The 25,982-nt window shown below is 44.8% G+C and overlaps 1 protein-coding gene across 6 annotated transcripts in view; it reads left to right on the top strand.

Annotated features, from left to right (window-relative positions):
• NR1I3 (nuclear receptor subfamily 1 group I member 3) overlaps positions 1 to 25,982 on the top strand; it is a 908,808-nt gene that overhangs the window by 397,718 nt on the left and 485,108 nt on the right. For all 6 annotated transcript variants that reach the window (XM_078671477.1, XM_078671479.1, XM_078671478.1 and 3 more), the window contains one exon: positions 25,754 to 25,944. In XM_078671477.1, coding sequence (XP_078527603.1) covers positions 25,754 to 25,944 — 191 coding nt within the window. The remainder of the gene's footprint in view (positions 1 to 25,753; positions 25,945 to 25,982) is intronic.

The following is a 25,982-nucleotide window of genomic DNA, read 5'->3' as shown; positions in this document are numbered from 1 at the left end:
GCGATTCAGTAGTGACAGTAAAATCAACAATTGTCAATCGTTTGACAAAGTTACACACTATGTACAAAAAAACCTTTAAGACACAAAGTGTTCATGAGCAAATTCGACAAAGTCATCCTCCAGGTTATCCAATAAATGTAGACAGTGGGGATTGGAGATGACACCATTAAGCCACACTTCTTACACGATGCAGTAACTTTGGGTGCTGCACTGTGTGAACGTTTTGACAATCTGAACCTTAGTCTCTTTCCCCTCACTCACTCTAACTCACATTCTCTTACTTGCTCTTTCTCACTCCCACTCACTTTAACTCACACGCAAACTTACTCACTCACTGATTCTCATGCTCACTAACTAACACAATTACCCACACTCAGTAGCTGTGGGCCTTTGCCCACCTGCACCTGCTTTACCATTGATAGCTATAGCCACAACTCACTTCCACTCCCTCTCACAACCTCCAATCACTAATTGTAACACACTCATACTCCATTACTCCCTCCCTCCTACTCACTTTCACCTATTGATACACACTCCCAAACTCCGAATTTCACTTTCACCCTCATTGATACTCTCAAACACACATACGCACTTTCACTCAATCTCATTCACGTTCAATCACTCACAAACACATACACACATAAAGAGTGAAATAACATTTTTGTTTTACTTGCCTTGCTTATTTAACTGGCAACTCAGAGGGTCTATGTTAGCAGCAAAGCAGAAATCTGGTGCTGGGCATTGGAGCCAGGAAGGCATGATTCCCAATGAGGAGCCATATGGAGCGGCAAAGGCAGGAACAAAAATGGGAAGAACCCACCACAATACTGCTCCCTGCTTCTTAATAGTACTGGAAGTACAAGCCCAAAAGAAACTGGGACAGTGCTTGTGATCCTGCCCCTGCTGCACCTTGTGGCTTTTCATTGGCTTCAGGAATGCACTCATGTACACCCTCACAGACTCATGTTAGCAGATATACAGCCAGATTCATGAAGCCAAATTCGGCTCGCAAAGGGCCAGATTCTGCGAATCTGGCCCTTTGCGAGCGCTTTTTTTGCATGTGGGATTCATCATCCCAAATGCAAAAATCGCAAATTTTAAAATCGCTAAATTGCGAGGATTTGCATTTAAGGAATCTCTATTTGAGATTCCTTAAATGCAATTCATGAACCATTCTAGAATTGCGAATTCGCAATATTGGGCCGCTATTTACCGCGAAGTCTGACTTCATGGTAAATAGCGAAAAATTAGAAAAATGCACTTAGTGCATTTTTCTAAGTTGGATGTTACACACACACATATGTGTGCGCAACACCAATGTAAATCACCATTTCAGGGGTGCTACAGGGTGTCCTTTGGACACCCTGGCACCTTTGAAATCGCTTCCTTATTTGCGATTAGCAATTAGCGAATCGCAAATAAGGAAGCAGTAGAAATCGCTATTAATTTTGCGATTTCTACATGCATCTCGTTTTGCGAGGCTTTAATAGCGATTCCTTAATAATCGCTATTAAGGACTCGCAAAAGAGGAGCATGATGAATCTGGGGGATACTGTGCTGCCTTAGACATGCTCAGTATGTCTCCTTAGTAAAATGGATTGTGCCTGTGTGAATGGACCGTAGTTGAACTATGCCCCTCATATGTGCAATTCAGTCATCCATCTACAGAGTGTTTCATTTTGAAAGAACACTTAGTAGCTGGATCATGCCCGAGGCCCCTACTCCTTCTTTTGTCCTCAGCAGCCTGGAAAGGAGACAGAGAGGGCTGGCCAATGGACCGGCATTATACATGAAAATAGGAAACTTGTGTTTTCATGAACACTGCTAAATGAAAAAGTGCACAGGGGCCTCACAGGGGGCGGAGGAGGGGCTGTGCCCAGATGCCCCAGATATGGAAATGCTGCTGATTGGCATCAAGGGGATGGTTTCCCAATGATGTCATATCTCACAGTTACTCTTTTTTTTTAATTCAGAAGGTTTTTATTAGGTTTTCCAGAACAAAGCAAAGCAAAACACAGGAAAAACTGAGCGTGATAAGGCATTATAACAGGATACATAATGTTCAGACTACATGAGCAGAATCCGATGGCCATCTATACATTTATACATGAGAAAGAAACAAAATGTGAAAACAATATATATAGTTCTGCAATAGTAATACAAAATAGAAAAACAAAAATGAAACGGGGAGGAAATAATCGAGTGGTTCACTGAAGGACCTCTTGCCAATCAATATTTGTGTATGCTTCTAACAATCGAATATAGAGAGGTTAGGGCCAGAGAATAGCACATTTTCAAGTGACAAATATGTATAGATTTTCTAATGGTCCATCTTTGTTGATAATTAGGATACCAAGTGGGCACACAGATTATAGGGGAGTGATGATAGAGAGTTAACCCAATGTCCAGGACCAGACAATGGCACCTGCCCAGTACACGAGGAAGGGATCAGGGAGGTTTTGTCATAGAGAAGTAGGTGTCCAAAGATGTCCATACCCTGTTATTTTGGGGTTTCCAAGGGGAATTCTGAAGAGAGATATTATCTGCACCTCTTAAGAAGGAGGTCCAGTTGAGCCAGGCCTTAAAGGAGGAAGCGGACATGTTTTTCTAGTTGGCCAATATCGACTTACACGCCACAGTCAGTAATATGTCCACTAGGAGTCTATCATTCTGTGTTTGGATTTAGGGGGCTAGAAAACCTTGAACTAGTGAAAGAAATTCCTTGTTAAGATGGGCCCCAAAGATAGTGTAGATAAAGTCAAACACACTTTTCCAAAAGTAGGAGACCTTACTGCAGTAAAATAGAACATGACAGAGGTCCCGGTAGCTGCATTACAGTTCCAACCTGAGGGGTTATCTCTAAGAGACATTTTGTAAAGCCGTGACTGAGTACAAAAGGATCTGTGTAGAAGCCAATACTTTATTTGGGAAAGTGCGGGAGAGATCTTGTGGGTTACGACTCATTTCCAAATAAGTTCCCAGTTATCCGGGAAGATGGTTCTTCCATTTTTCTAAGACAGTTTTCATGGAGATTGTGGATTTAGGTAATAAGAGGTGGTAGAACTTAGAGGCTTGGTGACCTGTAGAGGTATCACATGTCTCTTACCCTAGATAATCTTCTACATTGCCTGTTTCTGATACTGAGGGAGTGAGGAGGAGAAGGTAGGACCGTAGGAGGGAGGATGACATTGGGGGGAAGGGGTTGACAGAAGCAATTGAAGAGAGAGAGATAGAGAGACGAGGTAGATAGTAGTGGAAGAGAATTGAGCTAGCATCAGAACATGGACAGAAAGGTGTGAAAGAAATGAGATTAGAGTGTGACCCACATGGAAATAAACAGAGACTGAGTGTGAAATGGGGGACACCAGAGTGAGAGACATACGAACAACACCACAGCAATGATGCTAAGGCACATTTTGTTATGCCAAGAGTATTTGTGAAGTGCACAGCTCACCCCAGAGAATACCCTGGTGCTGAAAAAGCAGGAGTTATGTCGAATGTGACTGGGTCTTGTCCAGGTGAAGAGCCATGTTTTCAGTTTCTTGTGGAGCTCAAGTACGGAGGAGACCGCTCTAATTTGTGTTGGCATGTCATTCCAGGCTTTGGTCACAAGGTAGGAGAAAGAATGATAGCCGACTCTGGTTCTTTGTCTGTGGGGGATGTGTGCGAGCAGGAGTCTGACTGAGCAGCGGTGTCTGGTGAGTGTGTTATTGACAAAAGGGGGTTATTGAGGTATGCAGGGTAGAGGTTGTTTAGGACTTTGAATCTGTGTGTGAGCAGTTTAAAAAAGTGTGGGTTGGTGAATAGGGAGCCAGTGGAGGCCTTTGAGGGGCGGGCTGATATGAACGCGGAGAAAAGCCTGAGTGTGAGTCTGGCCACTTGATTTTGTACATGAGATGAGCTCCAGCACAGGTGCAACCAAGTTGCCAAAGTCCTGCTTGTTGGGGATGAGGGTTTGGGTGACCATTCTGCATGTGTTGACTGGGAGCGATTTGAATATTTCATTGAACATTTTGAGGGTGTGGAAGCAGGAGGCAGTGACTACATTGATTAAAGCAAACTTTACAGCACATTTCACCTGTTTCTTTTGCTCACTTCATCAGAAGTCCACCTATCACTGTGTCTCTGTGCAGTGCTGATGCTGGCTATGGATTGTCCTGATACCAATCTCCCCAATAACATTTTTGTCACCTGCGCATATATTTCTTTTAGCAAACTAAGCCCTGGGTTGGAGTGAAAGTGTTGCACATGTGACAGATCCACTTGACAGCTATGTTTTAGAATTGTAAAAGGTGGTCTAGTCCATTTCGAAATTGTTTCATGTGGAACAACAAACGAAAACACTTCAGATACTGAAGGAGTTAGCAGTTTATATATTCACTTCCCTGGCTTGGTTAAAGCTGGCAAACCCCTAAGTGAATGAATGGAGGAGTAAAGCATAAAGCTTGTGAGGGAAGGCCAACTTCAAGGGTGCAATAGGAGGGATTTCTTGCAGGAGTCTCTGTTAGTGCACGTGCTCTAATACGTTGATGTATGTCTTGGAAGCACCACAACCAAAGGGAAGGACTCCAATCATGGTGCCCTCTAATCATGGTCCCCTAAGTGAACAAATCTTCTGCATACCCCCCTTTACTGCTAGCTAGACCTTCCATCTTACTGTAAGAGAGAGCACCAGGCATCTCTTCAGGTGAAGGAGCATGAGCTCCGCACTGACTGAAGGTGGAGGCATTTTGCACTGACTGGAGCTACAGGAGCCCTTTGAGAGTGGTGCTGCAGGGTTATGGGCATGCAAATACTTTCCCACATGCATGGGTCAATTTACAAGTCTCCTTCTGGCTATCTCAATCTAATCCTGCAGAAGTGTCTTATTCTATCAATGCGCACAAAAACAAGATTACATTTCATTTTTACGTCTTCTGCTCCTTCACTAATGTGGCTCCAACACTTCTTCCCTTGATGATTTTCTGTTGCAGCATGCACACATTTAAATCTGTGCATCTTTGTCTAACCTTCCATATGGAGAGAACAGTGACAAGTTTGGCTTAGGTGTAAGTGTGTATTTTTATAAGAAAATTAACCTACAGCTAACAAAATGGGAACTGGCTGTGTAGTTGTAATCTATGGTATTGCCTCATTTCTCTCACAGCAATGTTTAGCAATTTCAAAGAAGTATTGCAGGGCGAAAAAAACACCCAAAAAAGATTAATCAGGCATTTGAAGGCTACATTAGATACCAGAAAATACCACAAATGAGAAAGATACTCCTCCTCACCACGATCTATGCTCTACACAGTTGGGTACAATCAAGATTATTGAGAAGTCATTACAGCTTCGGTCCCTTGCTCACTTTGCCACTAGATTCAAGCTAGCTTGGCTGATGAGGGGTGTTACTCTGAAACCAGTCCCAGGATGCTTGTTTCCGGTTCAGGGAAGACCTGGCTTGGCAGTTCGGGCTGGACTGTTCCCATGAGGCACAGGTTCAAGGCTGATTTGCATATAGATGGGTCTGAACTGAGGTGGCGAAGTAAGCTAAAGAACGATGATGGATTCAACACAGATCTGTGACTGGGGGTGAGTGCTTGAAAAGTTTCAACACTCCGTTCATCAACTCCTTGTTTGCGCTTTGTTCGCCCTACATTGGCAGGGTATGCCCAGACGAGACCTGGGTCACTTGCTCACTTTGCCACTGGATTCAAGCTAGCCTGGCTGCTGAGGTGTGTTACCCCGAAACCTGTCCCAGGGTGCTTGTTTCCGGTTCAGGGGAGACCTGTCTTGGCGGTTTGGGCTGGACTGTTCCCATGATAATTTCAAAAAGGGGGTGGTGATGGACAGAGTATCTGAGTTATTCAGAACACTCCTACCCAGTCAATAGATCAGGGCTTGATCCATCACCGTTTTTTAGCTCACTGCACCATCCCAGTTCAGAACCTGGCTATATGCAAATTAGTCTGTCCCTGGCCCAGTGCATCATGGGAACAGGGCAGACCAAACTACCAAGCCAATTCTTCACTGGAAAGGAAACAAGCTTCCGGGGACCAGTTTCTGGCATTACAGCCGTCTTCGGCCCGGCTTGCTTGAATCCTGATGGTGCAGTGAGCAAGGGACTCATGTCTGAGCATACCCTTCCACACTCATGGTGGCCAAAATATTTTCAAAAAGGGGGTGGTGATGGACAGAGTATCTGAGTTAATCAGAACACTCCTACCCAGTCAATAGATCAGGGCTTGATCCATCACCGTTTCTTAGCTCACTGCACCATCCCAGTTCAGAACCTGACTATATGCAAATTAGTCTGTCCCTTTCCCAGTGCATCATGGGAACAGGGCAGACCAAACTACCAAGCCAATTCTTCACTGGAAAGGAAACAAGCTTCCGGGGACCGGTTTCTGGCATTACAGCCGTCTTCGGCCCGGCTTGCTTGAATCCTGATGGTGCAGTGAGCAAGGGACTCATGTCTGAGCATACCCTTCCACACTCATGGTGGCCAAAATAATTTCAAAAAAGGGGTGGTGATGGACAGAGTATCTGAGTTAATCAGAACACTCCTACCCAGTCAATAGATCAGGGCTTGATCCATCACCGTTTTTTAGCTCACTGCACCATCCCAGTTCAGAACCTGGCTATATGCAAATTAGTCTGTCCCTGTCCCAGTGCATCATGGGAACAGGGCAGACCAAACTACCAAGCCAATTCTTCACTGGAAAGGAAACAAGCTTCCGGGGACCGGTTTCTGGCATTACAGCCGTCTTCGGCCCGGCTTGCTTGAATCCTGATGGTGCAGTGAGCAAGGGACTCATGTCTGAGCATACCCTTCCACACTCATGGTGGCCAAAATAATTTCAAAAAGGGGGTGGTGATGGACAGAGTATCTGAGTTAATCAGAACACTCCTACCCAGTCAATAGATCAGGGCTTGATCCATCACCGTTTTTTAGCTCACTGCACCATCCCAGTTCAGAACCTGGCTATATGCAAATTAGTCTGTCCCTGGCCCAGTGCATCATGGGAACAGGGCAGACCAAACTACCAAGCCAATTCTTCACTGGAAAGGAAACAAGCTTCCGGGGACCCGTTTCTGGCATTACAGCCGTCTTCGGCCCGGCTTGCTTGAATCCTGATGCTGCAGTGAGCAAGGGACTCATGTCTGAGCATACCCTTCCACACTCATGGTGGCCAAAATAATTTCAAAAAGGGGGTGGTGATGGACAGAGTATCTGAGTTAATCAGAACACTCCTACCCAGTCAATAGATCAGGGCTTGATCCATCACCGTTTTTTAGCTCACTGCACCATCCCAGTTCAGAACCTGGCTATATGCAAATTAGTCTGTCCCTGGCCCAGTGCATCATGGGAACAGGGCAGACCAAACTACCAAGCCAATTCTTCGCTGGAAAGGAAACAAGCTTCCGGGGACCGGTTTCTGGCATTAAAGCCGTCTTCGGCCCGGCTTGCTTGAATCCTGATGGTGCAGTGAGCAAGGGACTCATGTCTGAGCATACCCTTTCACACTCATGGTGGCCAAAATAATTTCAAAAAGGGGGTGGTGATGGACAGAGTATCTGAGTTAATCAGAACACTCCTACCCAGTCAATAGATCAGGGCTTGACCCATCACCATTTTTTAGCTCACTGCACCATCCCAGTTCAGAACCTGGCTATATGCAAATTAATCTGTCCCTGGCCCAGTGCATCATGGGAACAGGGCAGACCAAACTACCAAGCCAATTCTTCACTGGAAAGGAAACAAGCTTCCGGGGACCGGTTTCTGGCATTACAGCCGTCTTCGGCCCGGCTTGCTTGAATCCTGATGGTGCAGTGAGCAAGAGACTCATGTCTGAGCATACCCTTCCACACTCATGGTGGCCAAAATAATTTCAAAAAGGGGGTGGTGATGGACAGAGTATCTGAGTTAATCAGAACACTCCTACCCAGTCAATAGATCAGGGCTTGATCCATCACCGTTTTTTAGCTCACTGCACCATCCCAGTTAAGAACCTGGCTATATGCAAATTAGTCTGTCCCTGGCCCAGTGCATCATGGGAACAGGGCAGACCAAACTACCAAGCCAATTCTTCACTGGAAAGGAAACAAGCTTCCGGGGACCGGTTTCTGGCATTACAGCCGTCTTCGGCCCGGCTTGCTTGAATCCTGATGGTGCAGTGAGCAAGGGACTCATGTCTGAGCATACCCTTCCACACTCATGGTGGCCAAAATAATTTCAAAAAGGGGGTGGTGATGGACAGAGTATCTGAGTTAATCAGAACACTCCTACCCAGTCAATAGATCAGGGCTTGATCCATCACCGTTTTTTAGCTCACTGCACCATCCCAGTTCAGAACCTGGCTATATGCAAATTAGTCTGTCCCTGGCCCAGTGCATCATGGGAACAGGGCAGACCAAACTACCAAGCCAATTCTTCACTGGAAAGGAAACAAGCTTCCGGGGACCGGTTTCTGGCATTACAGCCGTCTTCGGCCCGGCTTGCTTGAATCCTGATGGTGCAGTGAGCAATGGACTCATGTCTGAGCATACCCTTCCACACTCATGGTGGCCAAAATAATTTCAAAAAGGGGGTGGTGATGGACAGAGTATCTGAGTTAATCAGAACACTCCTACCCACTCAATAGATCAGGGCTTGATCCATCACCGTTTTTTAGCTCACTGCACCATCCCAGTTCAGAACCTGGCTATATGCAAATTAGTCTGTCCCTGTTCCAGTGCATCATGGGAACAGGGCAGACCAAACTACCAAGCCAATTCTTCACTGGAAAGGAAACAAGCTTCCGGGGACCGGTTTCTGGCATTACAGCCGTCTTCGGCCCGGCTTGCTTGAATCCTGATGGTGCAGTGAGCAAGGGACTCATGTCTGAGCATACCCTTCCACACTCATGGTGGCCAAAATAATTTCAAAAAGGGGGTGGTGATGGACAGAGTATCTGAGTTAATCAGAACACTCCTACCCAGTCAATAGATCAGGGCTTGATCCATCCCAGTTCAGAACCTGGCTATATGCAAATTAGTCTGTCCCTGGCCCAGTGCATCATGGAAACAGGGCAGACCAAACTACCAAGCCAATTCTTCACTGGAAAGGAAACAAGCTTCCGGGGACCGGTTTCTGGCATTAAAGCCGTCTTCGGCCCGGCTTGCTTGAATCCTGATGGTGCAGTGAGCAAGGGACTCATGTCTGAGCATACCCTTCCACACTCATGGTGGCCAAAATAATTTCAAAAAGGGGGTGGTGATGGACAGAGTATCTGAGTTAATCAGAACACTCCTACCCAGTCAAAAGATCAGGGCTTGATCCATCACCGATTTTTAGCTCAATGCACCATCCCAGTTCAGAACCTGGCTATATGCAAATTAGTCTGTCCCTGGCCCAGTGCATCATGGGGTCAGACTAATTTGCATGTAGCCAGGTTCTGAGCTGGGATGGTGCATTGAGCTAAAAAACGGTGATGGATCAAGCCCTGATCTTTTGACTGGGTAGGAGTGTTCTGATTAACTCAGATACTCACCACCCCCTTTTTGAAATTATTTTGACCACCACAAGTGTGGAAGGGTATGCTCAGATGTGAGTCCCTTGCTCACTGCACCATCAGGATTCAAGCAAGCCGGGCCGAAGACGGCTGTAATGCCAGAAACCGGTCCCCGGAAGCTTGTTTCCTTTCCAGTAAAGAATTGGCTTGGTAGTTTGGTCTGCCCTGTTCCCATGATGCACTGGGCCAGGGTCAGACTAATTTGCATGTAGCCAGGTTCTGAGCTGGGATATTGCAGTGAGCTAAAAAACGGTGATGGATCAAGCCCTGATCTTTTGACTGGGTAGGAGTGTTCTGCTTAATTCAGATACTCTGTCCATCACCACCCCCTTTATGAATCGTAGTGGCCACCACAAGTGTGGAAGGGTATGCTCAGATGTGAGTCCCTTGCTCACTGCACCATCAGGATTCAAGCAAGCCGGGCCGAAGACGTCTGTAATGCCAGAAACCAGTCCCCGGAAGCTTGTTTCCTTTCCAGTAAAGAATTGGCTTGGTAGTTTGGTCTGCCCTGTTCCCATGATGCACTGGGCCAGGGTTAGACTAATTTGCATGTAGCCAGATTCTGAGCTGGGATGGTGCAGTGAGCTAAAAAACGGTGATGGATCAAGCCCTGATCTTTGACTCGGTCGGAGTGTTCTGCTTAATTCAGATACTCTGTCCATCACCACCCCCTTTATGAATCGTTTTGGCCACCACACGTGTGGAAGGGTATGCTCAGATGTGAGTCCCTTGTTCACTGCACCATCAGGATTCAAGCAAGCCGGGCCGAAGACGGCTGTAATGCCAGAAACCGGTCCCCGGAAGCTTGTTTCCTTTCCAGTAAAGAATTGGCTTGGTAGTTTGGTCTGCCCTGTTCCCATGATGCACTGGGCCAGGGTCAGACTAATGTGCATGTGGCCAGGTTCTGAGCTGGGATGGTGCAGTGAGCTAAAAAACGGTGATGGATCAAGCCCTGATCTTTTGACTGGGTAGGAGTGTTCTGCTTAATTCAGATACTCTGTCCATCACCACCCCCTTTATGAATCGGACTGTTCCCATGAGGCACAGGTTCAAGACTGATTTGCATATAGCTGGGTCTGAACTTAGGTGGCGAAGTGAGCTAAAGAACGATGATGGATTCAACCCAGATCTGTGACTGGAGGTGAGTGTTTGAAAAGTTTCAGCACTCCGTCCATCATCTCTTTGTGTTTGCCATGCACACACTTTCCCACATGCATGAGTCAACTTACAAGTCTCCTTCTGACTATCTCAATCTAACCCCGCAGAAGTGTCTTATTCTGTCAATGCGTACCAAAACAAGATTACATTTCATTTATACATGTCTTCAGCTCCTTCACTAATGTGGCTGCTAACACTTCTTCCCATGATGATTTCATGTTGCAGCATGCACACAGTTACATCTGTGCTTCTTTGTCTAACCTTCCATTTGGAAAGAAAGAAACAGTGACAAGTTTGGCTTAGGTGTAAGTGTGTATTTATTTAAGAAAATTACCCTACAGCTAACAAAATGGGAACTGGCTGTCTAGTTGTAATTTACAATATTGCCTCATTTCTCTCATAGCAATGTTTAGCCATTTCAAAGAAGTATAGCAGGGCGGGAAAAAAAATCATCAGCCATTTGAACGCTACCTTAGATACTAGAAAAAACACATTAAGGAAGATACTCCTCCTCACCGCGATCTATGCTCTACACAGATGGGTACAATCAAAATTATTGAGAAGTCATTACACCTTCGAGTAAAAATGTGTATATTACATATTTCGATACTTTTGTTGCACACAAAGCAGTGGTATAAAACCCAGGTTTTTGTAAGGAACCATGGAAAATATTTCACGGTTACTGTGTGAAATTTTGATTTTATCTTCATAACTGTAGTCCCTAAACCACTGTGCAGAGGTTTTACATTGTCCAGGCTACTTGGGTTATGCAGCTTGGAAAATCAAGGATATCTTTATAGTATGCAACAATTAATGCGAATTATATGGCGCTCAGTCTGGCAGTATTATTTTTATCCTTTTGAGCTAGAATCAACAATTTTGGTGTAATCTGCATATTTTGTGGTAAATTCATAAAATTCATAATTATGCTGTAAACTCTGCAACCACAGACTCACATAAATCCACTGATCTTGCCATTGCTTATTGTTTTATCAAGAATTTATTTGTGACAGGTAAACAAAATCTCAGCATTTTTTGAATTTAAGTTAATGCCCATTGTTAGCTACACTTTGAATAAAACAGCTTGCAATATAGAAAACACATAACAGGTACCTTGTCTCTGCCATCTCGGGCTTCTGGTGACATTTACAAACTACACGGCCACCGATTCCACCTGAACCACTGAATGATTGTGTTGGGCCAGATTACACAGTTTCCCGTTATGCATGCTTTATATGGACTTACCTTTAAACCATTGTGTATATGCAAATAGATAAACCTCAACTTTAAACAAGAGACGACTCAATTACGTGCTACCCATATACAATACATAAATACCAACATTATTTGTATTTGGTCTACTCACTAGACCGCTTGAGTAAATTGGCCTAATGGCTATGTTAAAACATCAACAGCACATGAGTGTTCACAAACAGTGGTCAAATCAAATGTTTGGAGCTTTTTTTGAAAGTTCTATCACATCAACTACGGGAGGAGATCTGGTCTTGAGCTGTTGGTGAGCACCCCTCATTTTGTAACAGTCAGATGGAAGCCCTCCACGATTTTATGTATCCCTGTTTATTCTTCCAACCTCAAGACTACTTCTTAATATCTGTGGGCGCACTTTACTGGGCACATCACATTGGGAAATTCTCCCACACCCATCTTCTTGTTCCCTAGAAGCATTTATCATTATGCAGATCATGTTACTGTTAATCAGAAAAGACACTTTTCCAGTAAGCCTTCAGTGCTTTCTTTTCTATGCGGCAGACATGCACAGGACTCGCTTGGTAGCAACCATCTTGCAGACATCCGAAACTCGCAGGTCTGGTGGACTCTCTGAGCTGTAGCAGTACTCGGTGTCTCAGGGAAATGCACTAGAGAAGACAAAAGATGTGGCTTTAATGTGCTAAAGCATGAAAGAACAGGTGAGGATATATGCCTTTTCCATGCGTTAGCACACTAAAAGGACCTATTGGTCTGCCAAATGGGTATTGGGATACTGTCTCGGCCGCCATTTGGCGAAATGGTATCCCCACCACCACTGTTTAGCACTAACTCCCCCCACCCGCCTCACCGAAGGTCTGGTCTAGTTGCGCCCCTGCCTGCAGCATGGCACACTGCAGCATTTTTAAGGTCAGTCGAGCTGGAAGTCTCACTGGCTGCCTTCGTCCAGAACCTGGGGAGGTGGGAGCCAAGCGAGCCCAGGAGACACCCACTCCACTGTGGCCATGATTGATCCTATGTGGGCCACGCCTCTGTGCCCGTTCACTCTGCAGCACTAAAAGCAGTTATTATGCTGGCCATGCCGTGCATTGCAGCCCCACCCTTTTTACGTCACAGCAGGAAGAGATTGTTCAAGACTTCTTACAGTACGTAACGGGGAATGAGGGCCTGAGGCAGCCCTTTCCTCTGCGGTATATTGTGACAAAATGACATAAGTCAAGGAACACCAGTCCAAAGCAAGTACTTTATGTCTTACACTCTACGTTACGTCTCAGCCGGGCCCAGGTAAAGAGGACTTTATCCATGGCAACCAGTCGCCTCTCCTCAACCTGGCCCCGGTTCACATTCAACTCACTGCCAGGGCGACCCAGCAGGCACGATGGACTAACACTGCTCTGGCTCAGTGCCTTGTTATGATATTCAGAGGACTCAGAGTGTTTCAATTTAATATGCATGACATAGCATTTTAGTGTAGGGATGTGTATACCAGCAATACATGTGTGGCATTTGACAGGGCTGTGAAACATATTACTCTTACAACCTGAGAGAAAAAACCGTAACCATAAACTTGCAAAAACAATTCAGTCTGTTTTACATTCTACCGACTGAAATACCATGCCATTGGTAAGGGAGTTTTTGCTTGGTGCTAAGTGTGGACATCTCAGTTTGGACAGTGATAAGGTAGCTTGTTTCAAGCTTGGAAGTGATGTAGCAGCCATGCTGTCAAATGGCTCAGTCAGAGCAAAGGTCCTAAAAAAGAAGTGGGGGGAGTCTGACTAAGTTAGGCAGTGCGCAAGTGGGGTGAATGTATGACATTATTCTGCATTCTGTCCATCAATATTTTTTTTGCATTTGTCACTCCGAGTGGGGCGGGTATGCCCAGACGTGGTTCCCGTGCTCTCCTTGCCACTGGAGTCAAGCTATGCTGGCTGAAGAGGGCTGAAAGACACAAAAACGGTCCTAGGATGCTTTTTTCCAGTCCAGGGATGACCTGGCTTGGCAGTTCAGGCTGGACTGTTCCCATTGGGCGCATTGTCAAGACTGATTTGCATATGGCTGGGTCCAAACTGGAATGGCATGGTGAGCAAAAAAAATTAGACCCAGACCTCTGTACTGTGGTGAATGTATGACATTGTTCTGCATTCTGTCCATCAGTTGTTCTTTTTGCATTTCTCACACCGAGTGGGACGGGTATGCCCAGACGTGAGTCCCATGCTCTCCATGCCACTGGAATCAAGCTATCCTGGCTGAAGAGGACTGAAAGCCCGAAACCGGTCCTAGGATGCGTGTTTCCAGTCCAGGGAGGACCTAACCTGGCAGTTCGGGCTGGACTGTTCCCATTGGGTGCAGGGTCAAGACTGATTTGCATATGGCTGGGTCCAAACTGGAATGGCATGGTGAGCAAAAAAACTATGGATTTAGGCCCAGATCTCTGTACTGGGGTGAATGTATGACATTGTTCTGCATTTTGTCCATCAATTGTTCTTTTTGCAGTGTGCAAGGGAAATCATGGCATGTGACATCATAGTGCATGACATTGCACATTACAGGAAGTGGCACCACAACCCATGATCTCACAGAAGTGACATCAGATCTTAAGACTTCACACATATGTTTAGCAGGTCTATTGAATACACTTGAGCACAATCCAATATTTAACAAATGAGATTGTGCATTAGGGTTGTGCCAATAAAGTGACGCACACTGGACGCAAAATCTGGGCCTCTACTTATACACTTATTTATTTTTAAACCCTGCCACAATGTGGCACTACATCTGTTCTGCTCCATTGCTTGGAAAGTCTGCACTTTAAAACATCTTATAGGGTTAAGGCATCTGCTGCAGAGATCTTTGTGTGGCAACTTAATCTCTGGGTATAATAATAATGGTAAGACAACTTTGGAGGTTAACATATTTGCTGGAGAGATCTGTGCTTTGTCTCGTTCCATTTTTGAATCAAGGTAGCTTAGAGAGTTAAAGTGTCTCCTGCAAAACACATTGTATAAAACTCAGAAGTGATTTTTATTTTATGTAAATGGGTTGCTGCTTTTAACATGGAGATCCTTTTGTTACATGCAGTTCATAAATTGTAAACCTTTCTTATATACCACAGTGAGCTATGAAGGACATATGGCTCCCACACCTTGTAACCCTCATTGTCTTATGTATAACATACTTTACAGTGATTTACACACATATGATTTATTGTCAATGTATAGTGTGTACATAAAGCGCTTGACACCCTGGATTGGGATGAGTAGCTCTATAAAAGAAACAAAACAAACTAGTGGTATTTAAATTATTTGTGTAAATACTGGGATAAATTAACACATAATCACCTATTATTTGAGCACTTTGCCTTATGTGCAGATAACACAAGGAGGGTTTGGGATTCATAGTGAGGACTAGGTTGCTAGTTTGTGTCCATAAATTGAGCTATTCAGAAAGTTGCTACTCTGCACTGCTCATGTGCATAAGCACAAATACAGTACTTTTGACTTCAGTGAACCCCTAGTTAATCATTACTGGACTCTGGGGACACCCATGGAGTCATTGGTAAAATCCGGGGCCCCCGGTGTGAGCAAGTTCGTAGATTTGAAGTTTAAATCAATGCACAAAATTACAGAAACAAGCATTCATCAAACAAATACGCATTTTTTTTCTTTATGTCCATAGGCTTTATTAATCTGTTAATGTATTATTTTTTTTATACCCTTGTGCTTTCACGGACCCCCTGAGTAGGTGTCACGGACCCGGGACCATAGGTTAGGAACTCCTGCACTAATACATAGCTTTTCAGAATCCTAGACATTTGGGACAAACATTGAATATGATCTCATTATAATGAATGACCAGGTCAGATCAACCATATTATGTATTATGTAGACCTTGTTCCCAAGAGTTGTCCCCTTTACAACTTCTTTCTTGTAGCACCGTCCCTTCCGTTTTCAATGATGTCTAATAGGTCATTTTAACTAGTGTATACGTTGTCGCATATTACCTAATGAAACGTGAAAGGAATATGTTAATTTCAGTGAGACTCAATCATTTAATATTGATTTAGCAAGGCACTATTTATAAATATTTGTTTTTTAATAGTTTATAAAAATGATACCTTAAAGTTTAACTGGGCCTCAGACAATATTGTAACAGCTCTCTGGGGAGGCCTTGGCTTTCCTGATGGGATAAACATGAGTAATCATTTTCTGCTGAGCCTTCTCTGGAAATGCTCAGCATATATCCCACCTTTGGCTTTGCTCAACAATGCTACTTTACATTACTTAGGGACTGAGACATCCTGTGTCATCATTACAAGCCAAACTTTGCTTCAAGCCTTCTGAGGGAGCTTTCCTCTGCTTTGCCTCACAACATGGAATCCCTTTGAAGTGCAGCCAAAATTAGAGTAAAAGAATAGGTGGATCCTTCCTACAGGGTTGGCCCTTTGCCTTCTTGGAATTACAAGAATTGACACACAATAAAGCATTGTATAAAGTTATATGCTGCCGCTTCCTGGTAAGGGTGAGGTCTTTTTGAAGCTCTGCAGGCTTATAAATACCTTTTCCCTTAGGAACACATAGGCCATTCACCTTAACAGGCTAATACCCATTCAGTCAACTGCATATAACACATTTTGCCTTCTCCTCCACTGAGTTACGGCTGTTTCTCTGAATGTGATCCCATTCAAAATTTTTGAGATCACTGACGATAAATGTGTTTTCAATGCGGTGTTGGGCATTACTCCTGTGCTGCAGCTTCCCCATCCCAGGCTGCCATGTAAATAAATGGCAGCCATTTACAAGCACTTCTCCACAGCTCATGTTCATAGTGTAGATTGCTAAGCAAGAGGCTTTGTGGCGGGGGCTTGCATGGCAACAGAGACCGCTTTCGGCTTCCGACCGCTTTCTGTGGCCCACCAAACTTGGAGCAGTTTTATATTTTGAAGACGTTGCAGAAATAAGGAAAGGTTTGTACCCCTTTTCCAAGATTCCTGTTTGACTGAGTCTTATCCAATGATAATGGTGAATCTGATCCTTAACATACTGACCAGTTAGATACTCTGTCTGTTGGTCTCTCCTGCCTTCCTGCTGTCAGATCCCAGAGTGCTTTGTGGTCTGTATGCCCTTATAACTGTGAAACACAAAGGGAACTCCTATGCTGGAATTTACAACACACAGTCCTGTGAGCAGAGGGATTCTTGGTAATCAGCCTGTGCCTGGCTGTTTTCAAGAAAATGAAAGAGACTGTATCTGACTGTTAGCAGTAGAAGTGAGAGAAACATGTGTGACGGCCAGAACACCTCTAGAGTGCATGGTGTGATCATTTGCCAACAAGCCTCACTTTATGTTTATACTAGGAGAGATGTTTTAAGACATGGCAAAGTGAGCCGTTGCACAGGACTTCCCCCTTCTAAGACCCCACCCCCCAGTAAAGTGATCAGGACACTCTCTGCTACTGTCTTTGCCTATCCTTATCTCTATACCCAGATGTCTAAGTTACTCCTCTCCCCACACCACCCAGTTTCCCTTTTATCTCACCACCTGCTATCTCTATCAACCTCCTCTTTCTCTTTACTTCTCCATCTTTCTGTAACGCTCTGTGCCATACCATCCTCACATCCCTGCCCTCTCTCTAACCCCTATATCTACCTCAGGTCTGTCAACCTCACATCTCTCTGCCTTAAACCTCTTGCTGCTTCATCTCAGCCTCACCTTCCTTCTCTCTGTCAAAACGTAACCTCGCAGTTCCCCTCCCTATTCATTTGCTAACTTCACCTGTCTACCTTGACTCTTCCTACATTTGTTCAATCTATCTCGTCTCTGACTACTTTCCTCCTTTCTCACACCTTTTTAGGTCTCGGAACTGCGAACAGATCGCGAAGCGATCTGTCGTTCCAAGACTCTATTGTAATCATTCTCGGTTTCAAGGAGTCAAGGGAGACAGGAGACAAGTGAGGTGCACGCGCAACCTTGGAACTGGGATCAGGTCGCGCGCGCTTCCTGTCTCCCATGGCTCCTTGGAAGCAGACTCACACGCACACACACATACAGCCCCCCCGCCGCGCATACACACACATACAGACCCCCCCCTCGCCGCGCATACACACACAGAACCCCCCCCTTACACACACACATCTCCTACCTCGTCTCGGCGTGTCATCGCGCTCCCTTTCCCCCGCTCCTCTGGTGCGCGCGCACCACTGGTTTCGATTCCCGCGTCGGCCGGTTTCGATTCCGTAGCTTTCGATCCCGTTCAGGTTTGCCCCCGATGGTCTTTTGTTAAATAATGTTTTTATTAGCGCAGACGTTGCACTTTGAGGTCTGAGCACCTCTCTGGAGGAGGAACTATTTATTAGACACGTTTTAATTTATTGACTTTAATTATGCATTTGATTTAGCGCGGACTTTAACCGAAGGCGTCAGAGCGCTTCACTGTAGGAACGGAACTGACACATCAGGAGAACATTCACGTGTACAAATGATAAAAACGGACGTTAAGTTACACGAGGGAAATGTGACTATTGTGAGCAATCTAACACATGAGGTAGCGCGGAGTGCGCAGGAAAAATAGTGGCAAGTGTGCAGGTTACATGAGAAAAGGAAGTACTTGAGAGGTATAATACCGCAATGTATGCTAGCCACGCAGGCTCATGAACAAACGTTACGTAGGCAATAGCGGCCCTGGTATTTAGCGCGGACTTGACCCGATGGCGTCGGAGCGCTTCACAATAGGAACAGAAAGGGCTGATGTAATTTATTTAATGTGATGGAGAGGTTCCTTATGCCGGACTTCGTTTTGCAGCTTAGTGTTCTCTTTTGAAGAGCCTTTTAAAAATCGTGCAATTTTGCATGGTGGAACACAGACTGATACATAGGTACGTTTTTAGCGCAAACTTTACCCGAAGGCGTCAGTGCACCTCGCAATAAGAACAGAAATAATTTCTCAGGAGAACATTATATATGATTGGATTAGATAATTAAATGTTATGTTACTGGTAAAAAGTGACAATTGTGAGCAGACAAATACATGAGGTAGCTTACTATGCACAGGATGAAATAGTGACAGGGGGGCAGGTGAAAAGCAAGTACCTTGGAAGTATAATATGCGATTTATGCTGGACACCATGGCGCTAGAACAAACGTTTTAAGTGATATCTCTATCTCCCTAAGTAGATAGAGATATCACTAGTATATGCCTAGATTTTATCCATTTGTATCTCCTCCTTGTGTGACTTTATCTCTTGTACATTTGCAATTTTTTCTGTTTGTACCTTTTTATAACGCATGTAATCCTAAGTCTTTCTATAACGCATGTAACCCTCAATCCGTATGTTTTCAACTGGTTCTTATGTAAGTCAACAATTTGCAAATTCTTTTTGTACCGTCAGTCCTTATGTTTGAAACTGGGTCCTATGTAAAGCGCTCTGACACCTTCGGGTAAAGTTCGCGCTATATAAAATCGCATAAATAAATAAATAAATAAATAAATAAATAAATAAATAACGTTAGCCTTTACGGGGGGTATAGGCATTCTCTTGAGCCCGTCCGGCCTCTACTGGGCCTGGTTTGTTGGGGAATGATGAGGGGTAGGGGCTCGTTAACGTCTAGCTTTATTTCAGGCAGACAGAGGAGGACGTCGTGGCACATCAGGACAGGTTAAGGTGGCGCATTATACTAAGCGTTGGACTTTGAGACTGGGGACGCGGGTTCGATCCTTGGGGTCAACATTCCCCAATTGAAGCAGTTAAATGTTAATTCAAGTTTAACAAGCACTGGAACGCTAGCGTGGCCGCAAAAGTCTACTGTGGGGAGGAGCGCTGGAGTGAGTCGCCTGCTATTTTAATATTATGCGCGGTGGCTATTAATTGTGTAGTTACACGCTCGGGCCACCCAAATTAGTAGGCGGTGGGCTCTTCCCACTGATTAATGCAGGTCATATAGCGCGAACTTTACCCGTGGTGCCAGAGTGCTTTACATGTGATCCAGTTGTGAACATAGGGAGTTAGGCTAACATGCGTTGCATGCGAGATACGAACAGAATTTATTGATTATGTCCATGATGTTAGAGCATTACCTTACCTTAGGAATTAGGCAGGTTGTCAGATGTCATGCTCCATTTAAGATAACACGTTGGGAACGGAGCTGATACATGAGAGCTAGTGCGGGTGCACTTGCTGGAGCGTTATGTTTAAATCGGGGGAATACAGCGCGAATATCACCCAGGTGTGCGAGCGATTCACAAGAGAGAAGCGCATTTTATGTAAGCCATGTACTGTGTCCCTCCCGCCGTTGCCGTGTGCTGTGCCTATGTTATTTATTTGTGAGTTAGTGGCGTGAACATTATCAAATGTGTCAGAGCGCTTTAAAAAGAATTCCAGGGGTCTCCACCTCTCTTGTGTTTGGAATAAAGGCTTCATCTCCTCCCTCTCCCCCATTGTGTTGTGCTTCTTGGCCCGTCCCTGGACCCCGCCCCTCGTTCCCTCCCCCTCCTTGCTTCGGACGGAGGGTTCACTAACTCGACCCCTCTTGTTGGTGCTGTGTTCGGGGCCCACGTCACGGTATGTACAGCATGATGGTTCTGGCGGTCTCCTCCTTTCACCCAGAGGGGGCTGGGCTGTGTTGCATGAGTGTATGGAGACCGCAGACTGTGCTGCCAACACCATCTGATCCTTGAGGCTCAGGCAACTATGGCCCCATCCGCCTCCTGACTCCGAGGGCTGCGTTTCTGTGGCGGGTGTCCTCCTGTCGCTGCCAGCACTCAGTAAGCGTGGGCATCACCTACAGGGGGAGAGGGGACGCCAGAGAGGGCTACCACTCCCTGCAGCACACACACCCTCCAGCACTCACTAAACCCCTCACTGGAACACACTCCCACTCCAGAACTCACTACTGCCCTCACTGCAAGCACACTCGCCCTCCAGCACTCCCCTCTGCACTGGTGCACTCGCGCCAGCCTTCACTGTCCCTTTCCCACCCTCACGGCACCATCCGAGACGCTGCCTGCTTCTCACACTCACGCGCAATAAACACGCCTTCATCCGCATTAAAACTTTTAAACTCTGCAATTAAAATAACTACGCACCCCCACCCTCTCCGACCCTCGGTGCATCAAGCCAGCCCTCAGTAAACCCTTCCCCCTGCCCTCACTACCCGTAACCCTATCTCTCTCACTTCGGCATTTGTTGGGGACGTTGTGGGTGACAGGGGTGAGCTTCCTGCTCCATTTTACCCAATGAGGCCTCTACCGCCCCCTCTGCCTGGTGAAAGAGCTGCCTCCACCCCTGCCCTGGTGCACACGTGCAGAGTAGTGAGTTGTGAGTGCAGAGTAGTGAGTGCATAGTAGTGAGTGCAGAGTAGTGAGTGCAGAGTAGTGAGTGCAGAGTAGTGAGTGCAGAGTAGTGAGTGCAGAGTAGTGAGTGCAGAGTAGTGAGTAGTGAGTGCAGAGTAGTGAGTAGTGAGTGCAGAGTAGTGAGTAGTGATTGCAGAGTAGTGAGTAGTGAGTGCAGAGTAGTGAGTAGTGAGTGCAGAGTAGTGAGTGCAGAGTAGTGAGTGCAGAGTAGTGAGTGCAGAGTAGTGAGTGCAGAGTAGTGAGTGCAGAGTAGTGAGTGCAGAGTAGTGAGTGCAGAGTAGTGAGTAGTGAGTGCAGAGTAGTGAGTAGTGAGTGCAGAGTAGTGAGTAGTGAGTGCAGAGTAGTGAGTAGTGAGTGCAGAGTAGTGAGTGCAGAGTAGTGAGTAGTGAGTGCAGATTAGTGAGTAGTGAGTGCAGAGTAGTGAGTAGTGAGTGCAGAGTAGTGAGTAGTAAGTGCAGAGTAGTAATTATATTACACACCACATGCATACACTCCATAACACATGGCTAAAAGACATTGCCATTTACAATGCCATTAGCTCGAACTCAAATAAATCCGAGACCTATTGCATTTCCAATGCTTGTTTCTACTGCTAATATCTTTCTCTAGCCATTATTACATCCTCTATCTCATTTCAGTGTACCTCCTTCTTCACCTCAAATTGCCCTCTCTACTACACTACTATCTCTTTATATCTCTCTACACTTCTTTCTACTTCACCACGATTTCTCAATCTCACCCTCTCTATCTGTGTAAGAACCTCACCTCCCTTTCTGTACCTCGCCTCTTTCACTTAATTTCCCTCTGCATGCCTTTCTCGCTTTTGGCCTTTCTCTCTTCATTTTCTTCCTCATTCTAAAACAGTATAATTCCACCTCTCTTGGCCTACCCTATCTGCCTATGTTTTTTTTTTTCTGACTACATCCATTTTCCCTTTTTACGGATCATCTCGCCCCACTTCACCTATCTCTCAGTATCGCTACATCCTTTCTCCCTCTACTTCACCTCTCTATATCTTTCGCTTTATCTCCTGTCCCCCACTTATTTATTTAATAACGTTTTTTAAAGCGCGCGCATGACCACTGAGGGTATTAGAGCGCTTTACATATAATGGAGCAAGGAAGGGTATAGGCAAACATACATAGTCAACAGAGCAAAATGTACAAAAGATTATTATAAATGTCACACGAGCAAAACCTCTGGGCTACAAACCGCAGCTCAGGAAGGTGACTGAGGCAAATATTTCTTCATCAATAGTCCTTTAACTTCCATTTTGAAGCGGACAGTGGAAGGGATCACCCTGACTTCGGGTGGGGGGGCGAAGAGTTCCAGATCCTCGGCGCCGTGCCTGAGAAGGCAAGATTGTAAGTCTTTTTTTTTCTTGAATTGGATGGCTTCGTGTGCCATACATGCAATTTTCAACTGTATCCGAGCCTCATATGGGAGCCACTTCAGGGCCAGCAGGTCCGGAGAGATGTGGTTGTGTTTTTTACTGCCTCTCATATCTCGAACTCACCAGAGCCTGAGGTATTTTTTCTCGTCAGAGCATTGTATGCATAGAAAGGAGAGAGGAGGGACAAGAGAGGAAGAGAAAATTACCAGATTTCACCGAATTGAATTGCGAAAATCCTTATATTAGTGCTTTGATTGTCACTGTTGCAGTGAAAATGTTATTTGCGAAGGAGATTCATTTTCAATGACAAATATTAGGCAATTAAAGATAGAATTTCAATCGCTATGCGCATATGTCTTGTATTATATTGTAATAGGATTTATATAGCGCTTACTACCCCTGATGGGGCGTTGAAGCACTTTTTCGGCGAGTAGCACTCTACTCCGTAACCCATAAAGGCTTAGTAGTGAATTAGTATAGTGAAATATGAAAGTAATTTGAGTGGTGGATATGTTAGTCCGTTATTTGGATTGAGAAGAGTAGTGGAGGGATAGAAGAGGGAAAAGGTTTGCTTTTGTATAATGTTTGGTGAGTAGCATCCTACTCCGAAACCCATAAACGATTAGTGGTGCATTAGTATAGTGAAGTATGAAGTAGTGTGAGCAGTGGATATATTAGTCTGGTATTTAGATTGAGAAGGATGGTGGAGGGATTTTTATATATATTTTATTTGATTTTTTTTAATAAGGCACACAGACCAGGGCCCCAGATACATAAATACAAAAAGCAGAAGTGCATCCATATTACCAGTGTTTTCAAATTGGCTTGTGAGGACAGTAGAAGAGAGAATAAGCAAGCAACATCAATTTAGGTTACACATTTCAAGAGGTCTGAGTGTGGAAAATATCATTGAGTCGTCTTGTAGCTCAAGTCCATAATAATTGATCCAGCTACAACATAGTTTGTGGAATTTACACGGGCAACCCCTGCTTTGCCTAATTCCAAGAGCGCTTTACACCAGAAAGAATGTACTGTTGGGCATGTCCAGAGTATGTAATAAAAGCCTCCTGTGGCTCCCAACACCGCAAGCATTTCAATGAGGCTGAGCTTCCCATTTTGTGGAGCCGAGCCCTATCATAATAAATTTGGTGAAGGATTTTGAGTAGGATAAGTCGCAGCCTGGATTTGATCACTACCTCCCGCGGGAACATTAACGGAGCTTCCCAATCAAAATCATCTATTTCCCCCAGACCGTTCGCCCATCTATACCATGCACTTGTCTATTAACATCCGCTATGTCTCCTTTACTGTGTAATCCGAAAGTGGGAGGAACAGGCTGGTTAAACATTGAAATCAATTTAGAATGTTGTTGTTGCATGACAAAACCAATTTTGATCCAAAGACTGAAGAAAATGGCGGTACCAATGCTTGTACAGTCATTTTGTTTAGAAATATTTGACTGTAGGACTCAGCAGCTACACCTCTTGCCCGTTTTTTCGTGCCCCCCATTTCTGTGAGATTAACTGACCCTTTAATACTTTCTGGCATCATGAGGGCTGAAAATTCTGACACTGTATACTAGTCTCTTAATTCACCCACTAGATCCTGACTTTCCGCAGCATAGTATCCCTATTCTGGCTAATATATGGCCTCAAATGAACCACACTTCTATAGAATAAGATGAAAGCCACTACTCTCTGTATGTAGGGAATATAGAGAATAGTGGCTGTAATGTGGGGCAAGACCACCTCCAGCAGATCAGTCTTAAACATCCATCCGCATCAAAAGCCAGCTCTTAGTTCCACACTGCTCCTTTTATTTACTCCTCCTTGAACATTCATTCTCTGCCTCAGCACTCAGTTACATCAAGTATTCTCACTAGTCAGTCAAGGTACTGCACAATCCATTCAAACGCGACACAAACAAGATTCAGCAGACACTCATATAGGGCCAGTGTACGTGACATGATCAAATGGCTACTATGTACAGATGTAATTTACTTGCTAGTTGACCATTTTCCAGGATAAAACCAATATCTCACCACTGTCTGCAACTGTTATTATTTTTCTTGTTAATGACATGAACTATGGTGTGCTCAAACCACATTATTACTCATAAATACAGTGTTAGTGATCTCCCACCCCAGTTGTTTCGATGATCCCTTAAGAACATCAAATCAGTTCAGATTTTCCTTAGCTTACAACAGGCAATTGTTGATGAAAAAAGAAATCATCCTGGATCGCTTGAATCTGTTGTCCAACACTTGGGGGTCATATGTCACATCAAAGGCCACCATGCCAAACCTTTTACAGATATTGGCTGCCCCTCTACAAATCCTTGTTTTCAGGGTTTTTAGCTCAGTCGATTCAAATGAACTGAACAAGACTTTTACTCCCAGAATTCACCAATTGGTTATATGAAGCCTAGGGCTAGGAGCAGGATAACCCATTGACATGTAATCATCTGGTCACCTTCTACATTTAACCACTTGCCTGCTAAGGGGTTTTCCCCTCCCGTGCTGCAGATTTATGTTTCCCATTATACATGACGAGTTGACCTTGTCATGAGCACAGATTCAGTGTGCCTCATGACGAGTTCACCTTGTCATTAGCATGCAAGTGGTTAAGGATCACTTTTCTCCTGTTAATATTCTATCAACTATTTTGGTTGATAGCATTTGTAAAATAATCTCACAGTTTATGCAGTTCCATTTTTCTTTTCGATTTGTGAGAATGTACGTCTTCTGGCCTTCATACCATTACCTCTTTACTGAGAGGTGATACAGTTAGTAGCTTTGCGCTGTAGATATCCCTCACTAGTATCTATTGCCTGTGAAGTAGCTAGTGATATGCATCATGTGTAATTCAAGTGAGCAGCAAAAGAAAATATTGTGGATCACAGGCAAATTGTGACTGTAATCAATTGACTTTACCCGTTTCTGTTAGTGGGTCCCAGAGAGGTGCTGTTTAAAGAAGGTTGTGCTGCCTCAATACTTTCCCCGGCACAGTGAAGTGTACAAGTGAAGACAGAATTTCTCACCATTGTATCGAAAGATTCCATTTACAGCATCTTTGTTTTCCTCTGTTTGATTGATCAGTGATCATGTCACACGAGTCCCTGATGGAACGCCGAGCTCTAAGGAATCAAAGGAAGCAGGAGCGTCTGCAGAGAGTGGAGCAAGTCATTCTGGGTGGCCTCACTGAGGAGCAAGAGCAGCTGATTGAACTTTTGAAACATTCCCACAAGAAGAACTTCAATGACAGCATGCCTCTGATCTTCGGCCTAAAGGTGAGGCGAGGTGACGCAGCGCTTCTTCGTTTAAAGGT

The sequence above is a fragment of the Lissotriton helveticus genome, chromosome 12 (assembly GCF_964261635.1).
Source record: "Lissotriton helveticus chromosome 12, aLisHel1.1, whole genome shotgun sequence".
In the NCBI taxonomy this organism is placed as follows: domain Eukaryota; kingdom Metazoa; phylum Chordata; class Amphibia; order Caudata; family Salamandridae; genus Lissotriton; species Lissotriton helveticus.
This window is presented reverse-complemented; position numbering and strand designations above follow the sequence as displayed.